Source organism: Eptatretus burgeri, chromosome 2, assembly GCF_056783735.1.
Source record: "Eptatretus burgeri isolate ZD-2024b chromosome 2, Ebu_testis_v1, whole genome shotgun sequence".
In the NCBI taxonomy this organism is placed as follows: domain Eukaryota; kingdom Metazoa; phylum Chordata; class Myxini; order Myxiniformes; family Myxinidae; genus Eptatretus; species Eptatretus burgeri.
Window position 1 is genome coordinate 97,132,512 of NC_140962.1, and position 14,098 is coordinate 97,146,609.

The window sequence follows — 14,098 nt, forward strand, 5'->3', positions numbered from 1 at the left end:
GTGTGCGCTTAGCGGTGTAATCTCTATGCACTTTGGCTGAGTATTCAAAATCCTGCCCTGTTTCATCGTAGTAGACGGTACAGTGCAAAGTCAATTCCACTTCATCCAAATCAATGTCGTTGCTAAGCAACCATTCCTCTACATCTCACAATGTTGTTGCATTTTTTCCAATCCCTACCCAGCTGGTTTCTACCCTCCTGAGACACAATTCGCAACCAATACACCACTGGTTCGAGTTCATTCATCATGAGGGTCATTACTTCTTGTAATGCTCGCGGGGCATCTATGAAAACTCCGTCTTTGTTACATGTTATGGTACATCCCATTCTACACAACAAATCTCGACCCAACAGATTCATCGGAGTGTGTTTAGCGATCAAAAATGCATGTTCTCCTTTCAGGGGGCCTACTTCAATTCGTAATTTATCTGAAATCGGGATATCTTCTCTCCATCCCGAGACCCCCATTACTCTTACTGAGTTGCCGGAAAGAGGCAGGTTCTTTATCTCTCCTTGTTTTAGTGTCGACCGTGTGGCCCCCGTGCTACTAGAAATGTTACCTGTTTTCCTTCCACGTTAACCGTTGTGGTCAATTCTCTCACGTTCCTTGTTTCCCTTTGCGGAGCCACTACGGTATCCTTATGTCAATAGTTCTTCTCCCGTCTCTCCTCTCCCCCAGGAGGTGCTGTTGGTCTTTCCTGGTTTGATGACAGCTGTTGGTCCCAATTCCTTTGTCTGGGTGCAGCTTGGCACTCCCGGCACCAGTGTCCTGATTGTCCGCACGTATAACATTCTCCTGCCCTCTGTGGGCCATTATTTCTGTTCCACGGTCTTCGTTGATCCTGTCCCCTCTCCTTCCTTGGTTCCCAGTCCGGGTTACGCCTGCGGGGTCTCCGTTCCTGGTCTTCATACTGGCGGTCCTTTCTCCTCAGATTCTTCATTACTTGGGCTCTCTCGGTTCTTTTCCCCCTCCTGTCTTCTTCTTTTAAAGTCTGCCATGCTTGCCTTGCTCTTTCATGTAGAATGGTGGGTTCTGCATTTTTCCAATCTGGAGTTGCTTTTACTTCCCTCCTTACTTCGTCGCACAACCCTTCCACAAACGAATTGTTTAGGAATTGTCTGGGCACTACTCTCATCTCCTCATATCCCGAGTGTAGTTCAATTTGTTCATACAATCGTGCTTTGTACGCACTAGGTGCTTCCTTTATATCCTGTACAACCTCTGCGATTGCCTGCCAATCCATCACTCTCGGGGCCATGTCGGTTGTTAATTGATCCATTAGTTCAGTTACTCTTGTCCTATATGCTGTCTGTGCTACTCGCTCATCTTCATTGAGGTCAGGTCGGTTCAAAGTACTGTCCACCTCGTTCTCCGGTTTTACTCCCCATTCCACTGAGCGGGCCCCCCAAACCAAGCTGGGTAGCACAGCCGTGCATATGAATCCGATATCTGTTCAAGTTGCCCCATGCATTTTTATCTGGTCATGCAGCATTTTGATTGCTTTCCTTGGGTTTGATTTCAAACATTCTTCCATACTGGCTTTTACCCCCCTAATGTCTTGGGGTGTCCACGATCTCCAGACCCAATCGTTGTGCGCCACTTGCACCATGGGGAACTGCTTAATGTCAGTCCCTCCCATCGCTCCTTCCTCCTCCAGGACGGGGTAAATTCCTTTTGTTATCCCAGGTCGTGTGGTTATTTTCCCGTCTATGTTATCGTACTTTTCTGCTAGCTGCGCTAGCGCTTGTTTCAATTGCTCCTGTCTCGCTTCCTCTTGTGTCATTCGTTGGTTCAAAATTTCCTCGAGACCTACACGCGTATTTTCTGTCTGAGCTTGTGCCTCCGTTAACCAAGCGGCCAGCGCCCTCCAGTGTTTCTCTCTCTGTATCGGGCCTCCCGCTTTGCCCTCTGTCAGCACCGTGCTAACTGTGTGCAATACTTTTGGATCGAAGGATCCGGCCAACGGGAAGGGATCCTTTCTTCCCGCCGTCCAGTTCACCCAATCTTGCACTCCCTCTACTTTATCCATTCTGTGTTTTTCCCCCACGATTTTCAATGGTGTTCCTCTTGGTAACTCTTGAGATTTAACAGAGCTATTCCCCATATTTATGTTCTTAGCTTTTTCCACCGCTTTATAGCTTAAAAAAACGTTTCTCCTTTTATTGCACGGAACCAGGGTCCTGTTCTTATCAACAGCCTTTAAGCCTCCTTACAGGACTTTAAGCTATTCATCTTTCTTCACACAACACCTTAGAAAACAAGATTTTACTCTGCTTCTCTTTATTTCACATGGATATTTGTTTTCCTCTTCATACAACAACCTTCACGTGGCCGTACTGCCCTACCACAGAATACAGGACTCGAACCTGCAACTCCATATTTTTTATCCTCTTCACACAACAACACAGATTTCAAAGATTTCAAGTGGCCGTACTCCCCTACCACAGAGCATAAGACTTTAACTTGTCTCTCCTTATTTCACTTGGATATCCTTATCCACCACCTTTCCCGGTCAACAAACATCAGCCTGACAGCCCCTTGCAATCAATCAATAAAACCGCACTTGATTTTCCTCATATATTACCATTATTAGTTCGCCACCTCAGAAAAACCTGAAGCTGCGTTCAAAGGAACTTTCTCCTCTGGGTGTACAGTTCTTACCTAAACTAGGGCTTATCCTTTGCAGGTGCCCAACGTGTTGCGCATCACGTACCTTATAACTGAGACCCTTGTAAGTGCTGTACACCAAGCTGCGCTCCTCCGGTCCACAGCCTCAGAGTCTTGTGAGGTCCCGTTCTGTGGTGCCAACTGTGAAGACTCCGTTCCCCAGCCAGGTATGAAGAGAGTCAACAGAACAGGATTCACTAAAATGCAGCTTTATCGAAGGACCACACGCCAGCCAGCGGAGTTGGTGTTGGCAGCCCAACCGACAGTGGAGAGCTCCCAAAACCACACTGAGTTTTACATTCAAAAACTCTCCCTTATATGCAATCTATCTCTAATTCCAATCTATTTCTGGTTATACTTTAACCCTAGTTGGTGTGACAAGAGTTCATTTTTCAGGGCCTAACAGTCGTCCCTCTCCCACGTACAAAAAGTTTTATCACTGTGGGATGGTTGCAGGACAAACAGAAATCCCTTTTAAGTTCACATAAATCTAAAGAGAAAGACAGGTCTGGCTTTGGTATCACAGTGAGAGCCCAGCCCTAGTCGCAGTGAATGAACCCAGCTTTATTAGTTTCTCAGAAGTGGAATGTGGGTTGTGCAGTCAGGTGCAGCCCTGTGCCAATGATGGACTGCCTGACAGCATTTACAGGCTATGACCATTTGAACCTGAACAAAGGCCTAAGAGTGGAATGCTTTAACACAGCCTGCGTCTTTAGAGGGCATCGGGTGGATTGACTTGCTGGGACACCGTGCCACTAAAAGACAGAGAGTTAAACCAAAGCATTTACAGAGTATTTTAAAACTGGGTTCGAATCCCTACATCTAACTAATATATATGTATTAAGTATGGATCGGATGTGACCATAACATCGCACTCCTCACACTATGAACCCTCTCATTTGCTCAAGGTCATCTGCCATCTGCTTGAAAATCAGCAAACATTACTGCTCTGCATAACAAAGGTGAAAAAATAGATCCCTGCAGCTGCAGACGAATCAGCCTTCTCCCAATCATCGGCAAGGTTATGGAATCCATCATCGCTTCAGACATTAAATCCTTCCTCTTCTCCAATTGCTTGATTTCCGATCATCAATTTGGATTCAGACCAGGTCACTACCCTGGACATGATGTTTCTGCTCTCCCAACAATGGATGGAGATCTTCAATTCCAGACAGAGATTAGAGCCATCTCCCTCGACTGCCATCCCAGACATGCCATCCCTCAGATCGGCAAGCAGCAGCCTCTTCTCTCTCTGCACATCTGGATAAAATCACAAGCTGTTCCAACACTTGGAACATGTCTTTCAATCCTGACAAATCTCACACTCTCACTTTGTCTCTCCAAAAGGACCGTATGGAACCCCCCTCCCCCATCTACTTTCTCAACAATCCTCTTGAAGTCCTTTCATTATCTTGCAAGATCTGTTACTTGGAAAGTTTTTTGGTTTGTTTGTCTGTAATAATTGGATTTTTCACCTTTATATCACTCTGTAGAGCACAATTCTCATCGGAAACTCTTGTGGGTACACATATCGTAGTATTATTACAATACCCTTCAGCACACATAAAGGTTAAGGTCAAGGTCAAAGGTCAAGGTCACTTTGCGGTAAATCATGGAGGTCGACGAAACCCTTATTTTTTGAGTAATTTTAATCGAATCATCTCCAAACTTTATGGGAATATAGTATATGGTCTGGCGCTCAGCTGATTAGTTTTTGGTGGCGATTGGCCTTGACCTTCATGGTTTGCGCCTGAGGTCAAACATATTTGACTCCAAGGTCAAATTTTCAAGTTTTAGAAACCATATCGTGTAATACCTAAAATTGAACACCTCGATGAGTGCTTTCCAGATATGTCAAGCTTGAGACATTATGACGTCATTTGGTGACATTGAAGCAAACGCATATTTTTCATGGTTACTCTGTACAACGATTCTCATCGGAATCTCTCGTAGGCAGATATTCCTCAAGGAGTCACTCCTGGTGGATAGCAGCTCTGTTCACCTCAGTGTGACTTTAAAGAAGTCACACGTGGTCACCTTTTGGCAAGATACTGGTCACCCTGCGGGTGACATTGGTTTATTCATGCTTCGAGGTATCATGATCTGCCATGATCATTCCTGGGAAAGCCACATTTCCAAGCTGGCCTCAAAAGCTCGTCGCCGACTGGGCTTCCTCCGTCGTGCAAAGTTCTTCCTTGGCACACCTGAGCTCCTGTCCCTATCATGCAATGTTTGCTGTCAATACAAATAATAGAATACAAATTTCACGGCGATTTCAAGCTGAAGGTTTGCCAGAGCACGGCAATAGTCCTTCCTTGGCACACCTGAGCTCCTGACCACATGCAAAGCTTTCGTCTGCAGCCTGATGGAGTACTGCTCTCTCCTCTGGGCTGGTGCTCCCCCCTCTCACCTTTCTCGGCTTCACGCTGCAGAAACCAAGGCATTTAGGATCATTGGTATCTCCCACGATGAAGCTGAGTCTTTGGGTCGAACACCCTCTCACGGGAGGCAGGTCGGTGGACTTTCTGTCTTCTACCGTCTCCTCTCCAGCCTTGTGCTCCTGCTCTGTCTGTGATCTGTGCCCCCTATATTTTCTTCCGCAGGGCGCTCAAGGTCCACCAGCAACACCCTTCTGGGAAAACTACCGAAATCAAGAATCACTGCTCACTTTCTTTCCTGTTTTTCCCACCTTTGGAAAAAATTCCCACACTCGATTCAATCCCACTCCTTCCCTCCAGGTCTTCAAAACAGCTGTTCACCACCATCTCTTATCTTCCCACATCCAAAACCACAATATTTTCTGCCCCCGTTAATCCACCCCAATCCCCCCTTCTTAAAATTTCCTACTTTTCTTCCTGAAAGTCCCTGTAGTGTTCAGACTTGAAAGTCCTTGTAGTGTTCATCTTGTTTACCCTGTGTACCCCACCCATCCCTCACCCTTCTACAGATCTCCTTATGTCTCTGTTCCCCACTGTTTTGTGCTTCCCTCTCCCGGCCCTCTTGTCTCCTGTTCCCCTTGTACGTTCTGTGTGTTAACTCTAATACGAGCCTCGACATTGTGTAAAAAAAAAAAACAACAAAAATATACTGGTAATTTAAAGAAACAAGCCGGTAGGCGGCGATGGGTCGCCGAGCATGGAAACTATAAGATATATAGCAAAATGGATGTCATCTAGCGAATGGGGAATCACCGTAAGATAATGCATATCAAATCTCATCCAGTTCCATTTACTGATAACGACTCGGTATCCATTTGAATGAAAAGTACCGAAAATGCGGTTTGAAATTGGAAATTCTCAAAGTTCGAGGGGGTGCTGTGGGTGAACAAAGATCTAAATTGAAAATCCGGCTCGATCGTTTGTGCACAATGTATTCCAGACAATTAGTTTGAATTTTCTTGACCATCCGACCATAACCCTAGGAGGAGTAGCATTTGGCGCGAAGGCACCTCCAGCTCTCGCATATTATCGATTTTTGCACTAATTGACCTTTGACCCCTGACCTAAGCGAAATCGGTCAATATGTCCTGAGTCAAAGTTGTAGTGCTCATTGAGTACCATGAACCTGCAACGTTTCATTCGTATCGATGCACTCACCTGGTCGCGAGGGGGTCTTCAATTTTCGCCAATTTTCGCGGATACCCTAATTTTAGGGGGCGCTGTGGGTAAAGTATTCCATATATCACAAAAACCGGAATATATTTGATAGAGCATTACCTGTAGATCATTCGTGCCAAATTTCATAACCCTACGTGGGATAATGGCTTTCGGAATTGATTTCGCGTGAACGGTACCGATTTTGAAGGTTTTGCGGTTGTTGCTGGGGAACCAAAGCGTCCCTAGCAACCATCACAATTTCCAAAGCACTAGGTCATAAGCTGTACCTACCACCCGAGTTTGGTCAAAATCTGCCCACGTTTACTCCCAATTATGCTGATGACAAACAAACAAACATCCAAACAAACAGACAGAATTACTGACAATAAGGATCACCTATTTTGGCGACCCAATAACGAGTCTTATAACAAAGCCGAAATACTTTTTTTTATTTTAAGCAAGCAATGCTGTCTTCCTTCCTCTATATATATACACAAGAAAAGGTGAAATCTCCAAAGCATTAATCTTATCTCTTTATGCTGGTTGGAGAATTGTATTGAGTGAACAAAAGATTTAGGAATGTGGTAAAATAAACCAGCTTCATTGAGCGAAAGATTTGATGCATTCACTGCTTGACATCGTTCCCTGTCCCCCAGAGGGACTGCTTATCCATAGTGTCTGCCAGATCTATGTCTATATTTTTGGCGGTTTTGTGAAGTGCTCTGCAAGGAATCAAAACAAATCTGGTGAAAAACGGACGTTTTAAAATAAAGTTATAACATTTCCTCAGACCGCGAACTGATGTGTTCAGGCAACATGGCGGATTATCATGGACGATCAGGAAACATGACGGATTATCTGCAATGTTTATTTCACGGGCAATTAAACTATGCGATGTCTCCAGGGTTGTTTGTCATTAAACAGCATCTCTTTTCTGGATAATGTCACAATTTGAATGAATTCATTGAATTTATTTAACTGCTGTGGGCAAGGTAAAGACCGGCTTGAAAGTAAAAGGGATCCGATATGGTGTGCAGCCACAGCCTGGCCAGCTGTTCCTTATCAATCATGTAATTGGAGTGCTTGCTTGAGTGTTTAAGCCACTTGCCGAGCACCCTACAATCGATGGAGGTACCGCGCTACTGCATTCTGAGCAAATTGTTCACTCACTGCGGACAATTTTGCCGCGCCACGTCATTCAGAAGGAGTGGTTCATGTTCCGTCATCCTGAGCGAGTGGTCCATGCTCTGTCGTCCTGAGCGAGTAGTTCGTACTCCATCATCCTGAGCGAGTGGTTCTTGCTCCGTCATCCTGAGCGAATGGTTTGTGCTCTGTCATCCTGAGCGAGTGTTTTGTGCTCTGTCATGCTGAGCAAATGGTTTGTGCTCTGTCATCCTGAGTGAGTAGCTCGTACTCCATCATCCTGAGCGAGTGGTTCTTGCTCCGTCATCCTGAGTGAATGGTTTGTGCTCTGTCATCCTGAGCGAGTGTTTTGTGCTCCGTCATCCTGAGCAAATGGTTTGTGCTCTGTCATCCTGAGCGAGTGTTTTGTGCTCCGTCATCCTGAGCAAATGGTTTGTGCTCTGTCATGCTGATTGAGTGGTTCATGCTCCATCATCTGGAGCAAGTAGTTCGTGCTCCGTCATTCTGAGCGAGTTGTGAAATAACACCCAATTTCCGAGCGTTTGCCGTGTTATCGTGTTTTCTCTATTACCGATCCAAATTTGTTTTTTTTTCCACCCGTCGCACATAGCTGTTTACAAAGATTAATGTTTGTGTACATAACCCTGAAACTTCTAAAAAATGCAACGTTGTTTTTCGGTGAAAGCTACTCAAGTTTTTTTGGGTTTTATACAGTATGTACTGCAGTCGGTGATACCACTGATTCCAACCTGCCGATTCCTGAAAAATTGCCAATATCGGTCAAGCACGTGTGTGCGTGTGTGCGTGTGTGTGTGCATGCGTGCGCGCGCGCACACGTTGTTCATAAAGCATAACATATTCTCTCTGTAAACTACCCTCCCCCCACTCTCTCTCTCTCTCCCCCCCCCCCTCCTCATCCCCCACACCCCTCTCTCTCTCTCTGGACATATCCGGACAGTGGTTATGTATGGATGGTGTTTGCCTCCAGATGTGTCCGGACGGTATTTATATCCAAACATGTCTGGACAGGAGTTTGTCTTTTGACGTGTCTGGGCAGTGTTTGTCTCTGGACTTGCCCAGACGGGAGTTTGTTTCTGGACGTGTCCAGACAGTGTTCGTCTCTGGACGTGACTGAGCGGTGTTTGTCTCTGGACATGCCCGGGCAGTGTTTGTCTCCGAACGCGTCTGGGCAGTGTTTGTCTCTGCGCAGCTTGGCTCCGGATGGTGGTGAACAGCTTGGCAGCTGTTTCGAAGACCTGGAGAGAAGAGTGGGATTGAAGAGAGTGTGGGAGTTTGTTCCAAAGGTGGGAAAAAAGAGGAATGAAAGAGTGAAGGTGAGCACTGATTCTTGATTTTGGTCGTTTTACCAGAAGGGGGTTGTTGGCGGACCTTGAGCGCCCTGCGGAAAGATGGGGGAACATATCTCAGAAACAGCAGAGGGGGCGAGGTTGGAGAGGCGACGGTAGAATACAGAAAGGCCATGGACCTGCCTGCGGCGAGAGAGTGAGAGACCTAAAGACTTAGCCTCATCGCGGGAGAACCAATGATCCTTAATGCCTTGGTTTCTGCAGCATGAAGCCGAGAAAGGTGAGAGGGGGGACCACCAACCCAGAGGAGAGAGCAGTACTCCATCAGGCTGCGGACGAAAGCTTTGTATGTGGTCAGGAGCTCAGGTGTGCCAAAGAAGGACTGTTGCCGTGCTCTTCTGCAAACTGACAAACTTTCAGCTTGAATTCACAGTGAAACTTTTTGTTTATCTTACTTGTATTGACGGCAAACATTGTGTGACAGGGACTTGCCATGTTATGGATGATTTTATGGAATGATGTAAAATTTAGCAGCGTGCAGGGTATTTATACACTTCTATTGGATGAGCAGCGTGGTTTCCGGTCGCATCGGAACTGGAAACAATAGTGGGTTTTAACACATCAGTACAGTAAACTTTATTTTCGACAACAACCCTTTATCAAGATATAATTTTAATGTCAATTGGTTAATCATCGCAGATATACAGTATTTGAAAAGAGCCGTTCGTTAGCTGTTGACAACAAAGCCGTGTCGGCTGCTGGAAATATGGACATCGCTATCTCCAGGGGTGTTTTCAGTTACCAAGCAGTGCTTGCCAAGCCAGCTGTTTCCTTATCAGCGATTTTGAATGGAGTGCTTGCTTGAGTGTTTAAGCTACTTGGTGAGTGCTCTACATGAAACTTGGTAACTGAACACACCGCAGTCATGTTGAGAGGAAAGCTGGCTTTGCGGGTTATACGTGCCTGAAATTTTCCAAGAACACCTTTTTCCCCAAGTGTGGGGTACATCAGAGGGTGGGTTATTTGTGTGACAACTCAGTGCAGTGTTTGAAAATTGAAAAATATTTAAATAATGGAAATTGAGAAAATAAAGTAATTGAAAAAATTTTTTTTAATTGTTTTAATTAAACAATTGAAAGTTTTAAAATTGAAAAAACAATTTGAAAAATTAAACAATTGAAAATGAAAAAATGAAATAACTGCAAATTGAAAAAGAAATAACTGATTCAAGTTGGGGAAAAAAATGAAATAAATTAAAAATTAAAAATAAATAATGGGAAAAATTTTCTTGGAAAAGTGGGACACCATGAACACTAAAATAAAATGCTTAATGCCTCCCTCTGGGAACCACAACAATTATATTTCATTCTCACTCTCATATTGACTTTCTATGTACTCCATTCGCAACTGTTACTCCATACCACCAGTTTGTGATATATTCTAAAGCTTCATGGCATCATGTAATTTCCTATTTCATGACTTTTGGCTTATCCCCATAAGTATGACTTTTGGTTTATCCCTATAAGGTAGTGGCAGCAGAAACAGTAGATAAGTTTGAATTCGAATTAGATAGGTTCCTGGAAGTTTTGGAGATAGAGGGGTAAAGGGATGTTGACAGGACTTTTCGGTAGTTTGAGCATTGATGGATGATTGTGTGCATGTGTATGGAGTGCTGTTGGTGGGGATCTTGTCAAGGGGTGTTGTGTGGTTGATGTTGTGTGTGTTTTAACCAAGCCCATGCCCCCTCCCCTGAGCGGAAGAAAAAAAAAACCAAGCAAAAAAAACCAAAAAGTACAAAAAACAATTATTTCATTAATTAAAAACTTTTTTGCATTTTCTTCCTTGGATCTTGTGTTGATAAATTAGTATGGTGTTCATGCAGGCATGATGGGCTGAATGGCCTCCACTTGTGTTAGATTTCCTTGTATTTGTTTAGTGTTTACTGAATTATCCATGTACATGTGCAGTTTGTGCGCTTTTTTATCGTAACATTCAAAAACCTTTCTTGAACCATGAATGAAATGCACAAACATATATTATACCATGTAAGCAAATTAAATCACTTCGGAAAACAATTTCCTGTGAGTGTATAGATAATGAGGAAAGAAGCAGATAAATATGAATCTATACAATAAAAGGAATAATGCTATACTATATATAATTGGATGTGTAAATTGGCATGCATCTCAAGACCTGGTTGATACCCAGTGTTGGCTCGCGTGCAATCGATCACATATCATTGTGCATATTATAGACTGTACCTCCTACTCCTTTGCCTTGTGTGGTGGAGAGGCAGGGAGGAAGCATGTGCCCTGGACCTTGACGAGGATGGTGGTCGAACGTTCCTGCGCGTTCTCCTTCACCTCACGATGCACGATTACCCACCTCTTGTGTCAGGTGCCCTTCAACTCCTCTTCAAACACTTCAGCCAGAGGCAGGAGGTTCTGCGGGCATTTCGACAGGTACTGATTATATGACAGATGGGTCACTTATCCACATCGGCTGAACTCCCGACTCTCTATCTGTTTTCATATATACAGATCATGGTTACCTCCGCCACCGAATGTCGATGGAAGTTATGTTTTCACCCCAGTTTGTATGTCTGTGAGCAGGATATCTCAATAAATTATGGATGGATTCGGATGAAACTTGGTGGACAGGTTGGATGTGTGACAAGGACGATTTGATTCGATTTTGGTGAAGATGCAGATCCAGATACTAGAATTTTTCAGGAGATTCTTCACCATTGAGAGATGGGGCCAAAAACGAGATACACTCTATTGCATGACGTCTCAAAAAGTTCTGGATGGATTCTGACCAAACTTGATTCGACAGGTTCGGTGTGAGACAAGGACAAATTTATGAGATTTTGATGAATTTGATGATTTTGATGATCACCTTTACCCGGTCAGATCCATATCCAGCCTATCATTGGGTTACAAAACAACTGTTCAGCCTGGCATTGGTGTATATGGCTTGGTGTTGGCTTAAAGGCTAGGGTGGTGGGCTTGGGATCCTAGGATCCTGAGTTCAAGTCCCACTTGGCTGTTGAATTAATACCAAGTGGGGTTGACTCAGCCTGTCATCCTTCTGAGGTCAGCAAAATGAGTACCAGCTTGCTGGTATTCAGTGTTGGAGTGGTGACCTGTCCAGGATTGTGCCTAGTAGTCCAGGAGACTGCTTAGGCAGCAGCAATGCTCTGCACAGAGTCTGGTCCCAATGGATGGATGGATGGATGACATAGGTATGTGCTCTACTGATTGCTGTTCTAGTATTTATGAAGTAAATTTTTTTTCCTACTCTTTTGAATAGCCAAGACAAATGAAAGCGTTTGATGCAGATTCATAATTTTATTTCAATATGAATCAGTCTATGAATATATTATGGATTTGTCACCCTAATGTTGACAATAAATACACTTTTGAATTTCATCAATCATCTTTTAACGATTGCGACTGCTAATTACATTTCTCAACACTGGAGGATTTGAAGTGTGAAACTATTCTCGCGTCAACACATTTTCCTTTTCACTTTTGCTTCATTCTTTCTGTACACCTTGAAATACGTGATGCATCTTTGCATTCTAGTGTTACCTGTTAAAAAGGTGCACTGCAAGTAAGCATAGTTGTGAATGTGTTCCCCGATCAGGTGCAACTCCTGGTCACTGTTCAGGATGTGGATAGTTACAAGCAGATAAAAAAGGATCTTGACTGCCTGCGACTCCTTGTTGAAAAATCTGAGCTCTGGGTGTACAAGGGGCGAAACTACATGGGAGGAAGGCCAGAAACGATGGCAGGAAGGGGAGAAACTGATGTTGGTGATGAGGAGGAAAAGAAAAGCTGTGAAGTGAGGAACTTTTGTTTTATTTTTTGTTCTTCATATTTGCAATGTTTTGGGTTGTGGAATTTCTATTCCTGTTATATTTGAAGTTCCCACTGATGAATTTTAACTCCCACCCCCATGAAATCATGTTTTCTGATATTTTAATTTTTTCATGTAACTGTTAATTGCAATATATATGGTGATTTGATGAACAAAAGTAGTGAGATACAAATGGTCTTTCCTTTCTTAAACACTTCCCACTATATGATTCTTCCTGCCTCTCCAGCTTTTTCCTTACCCTCCCAATTATATTTACCTCCCCCCACCGAAGGTTTTCATCCCTGTCTGTCTGTCTGTTTGTTGCTTGCAAAATGGAAGATTTTTCAAGTATCTTGGTAGGTCGACTTTGTTATTCTGTCTGTCTGTCTGTCTGTCTGTTTGTTTGTCAATCGCCTACAGGTCACAATTTTAAACCGATCTTCATGAAACTTTACCAAGTTGTAGAGGTAGTCCCAACTGAGAAGCCTATTAATTTTGAGGTCAAAGGTCATCTTGAGGTCAAACTTCTGAAATCGTCATTTTTCATCCGATTGACTTGATATTTGAACAGGATTTTGCATATTGCATCACTGAATTGGGAAACCAACTATTTTTGAGATCAAAAGGTCAAACGTCAACTCAAGGTCGTACTTCTAAAATCATCAATTTCAATGTGAAATATAATCAATTTTCACCCGATTGACCTGAGCTTTGATTGAGATTGTTAATTTTCATCTTCATGAAATGGACAATTTGTTCTATTCATGGCAACCTTTGGGGGGGGGGGGTGGATTTTGCAAGTACTGTGCTCTGCACAACGTCTTTTTCTTGTTATTACTTGCAAAATTGTAGATTTTTCCAAGTATATTGGTTGTTCGATTTTGGTATTCTGTCTGTATGTCTGTTTGTTGGGTCGCCAAAATAGGTGACCCTTATTGTCAGTAATTCTGTCTGTTTGTTTGTTTGGATGTTTGTTCGTTTGTCATCAGCATAATTGGTAGTAAACGTGGGCGGATTTTGACCAATCTCGGGTGGTAGGTACATCATTCTTCTGACCTAGTGCTTTGGAAATTGTGATTGTTGCTAGGGACGCTTTGGTACCCGAACAACAGCCGAAAAACCTTCAAAATCGGTACCGTTTACGCGAAATCGATTCCGAAAGCCGTTATCCCACGTAGGCTTATGAAATTTGGCATGCATCATCTACAGGTGATGCTCTACCAAATATATTACGGTTTTTGTGATATATGGAATAGTTTACCCGCAGCGCCCCCTACAAATGGGGTATGCCCGAAAATTGGCGAAAATTGAAGGCCCCCTAGTGACCAGGTGAGTGCATCGATCCGAATGAAACTTTGCAGGTTCATAGCACGCAATGAGTACTACAACTTTGCCTCAGGGCATATTGACCGATATTGCTTAGGTCAGGGGTCAAAGGGCAAAAATCGATAATATGCGAGAGCTGGAGGTGCCTTCGTGCCAAATGCTACTCCTCCTAGGGTTATGGTGGTCAGATGGTCATGA

General features: G+C 43.7%; 1 protein-coding gene across 1 annotated transcript in view; it reads left to right on the forward strand.

Annotated features, from left to right (window-relative positions):
- Positions 1 to 14,098, forward strand: part of LOC147032632 (inositol 1,4,5-trisphosphate-gated calcium channel ITPR1-like) — a 578,387-nt gene that overhangs the window by 301,330 nt on the left and 262,959 nt on the right. The window contains exons 23-24 of the mRNA XM_085850787.1: positions 11,004 to 11,175; positions 12,362 to 12,559. Coding sequence (XP_085706913.1) covers positions 11,004 to 11,175; positions 12,362 to 12,559 — 370 coding nt within the window. The remainder of the gene's footprint in view (positions 1 to 11,003; positions 11,176 to 12,361; positions 12,560 to 14,098) is intronic.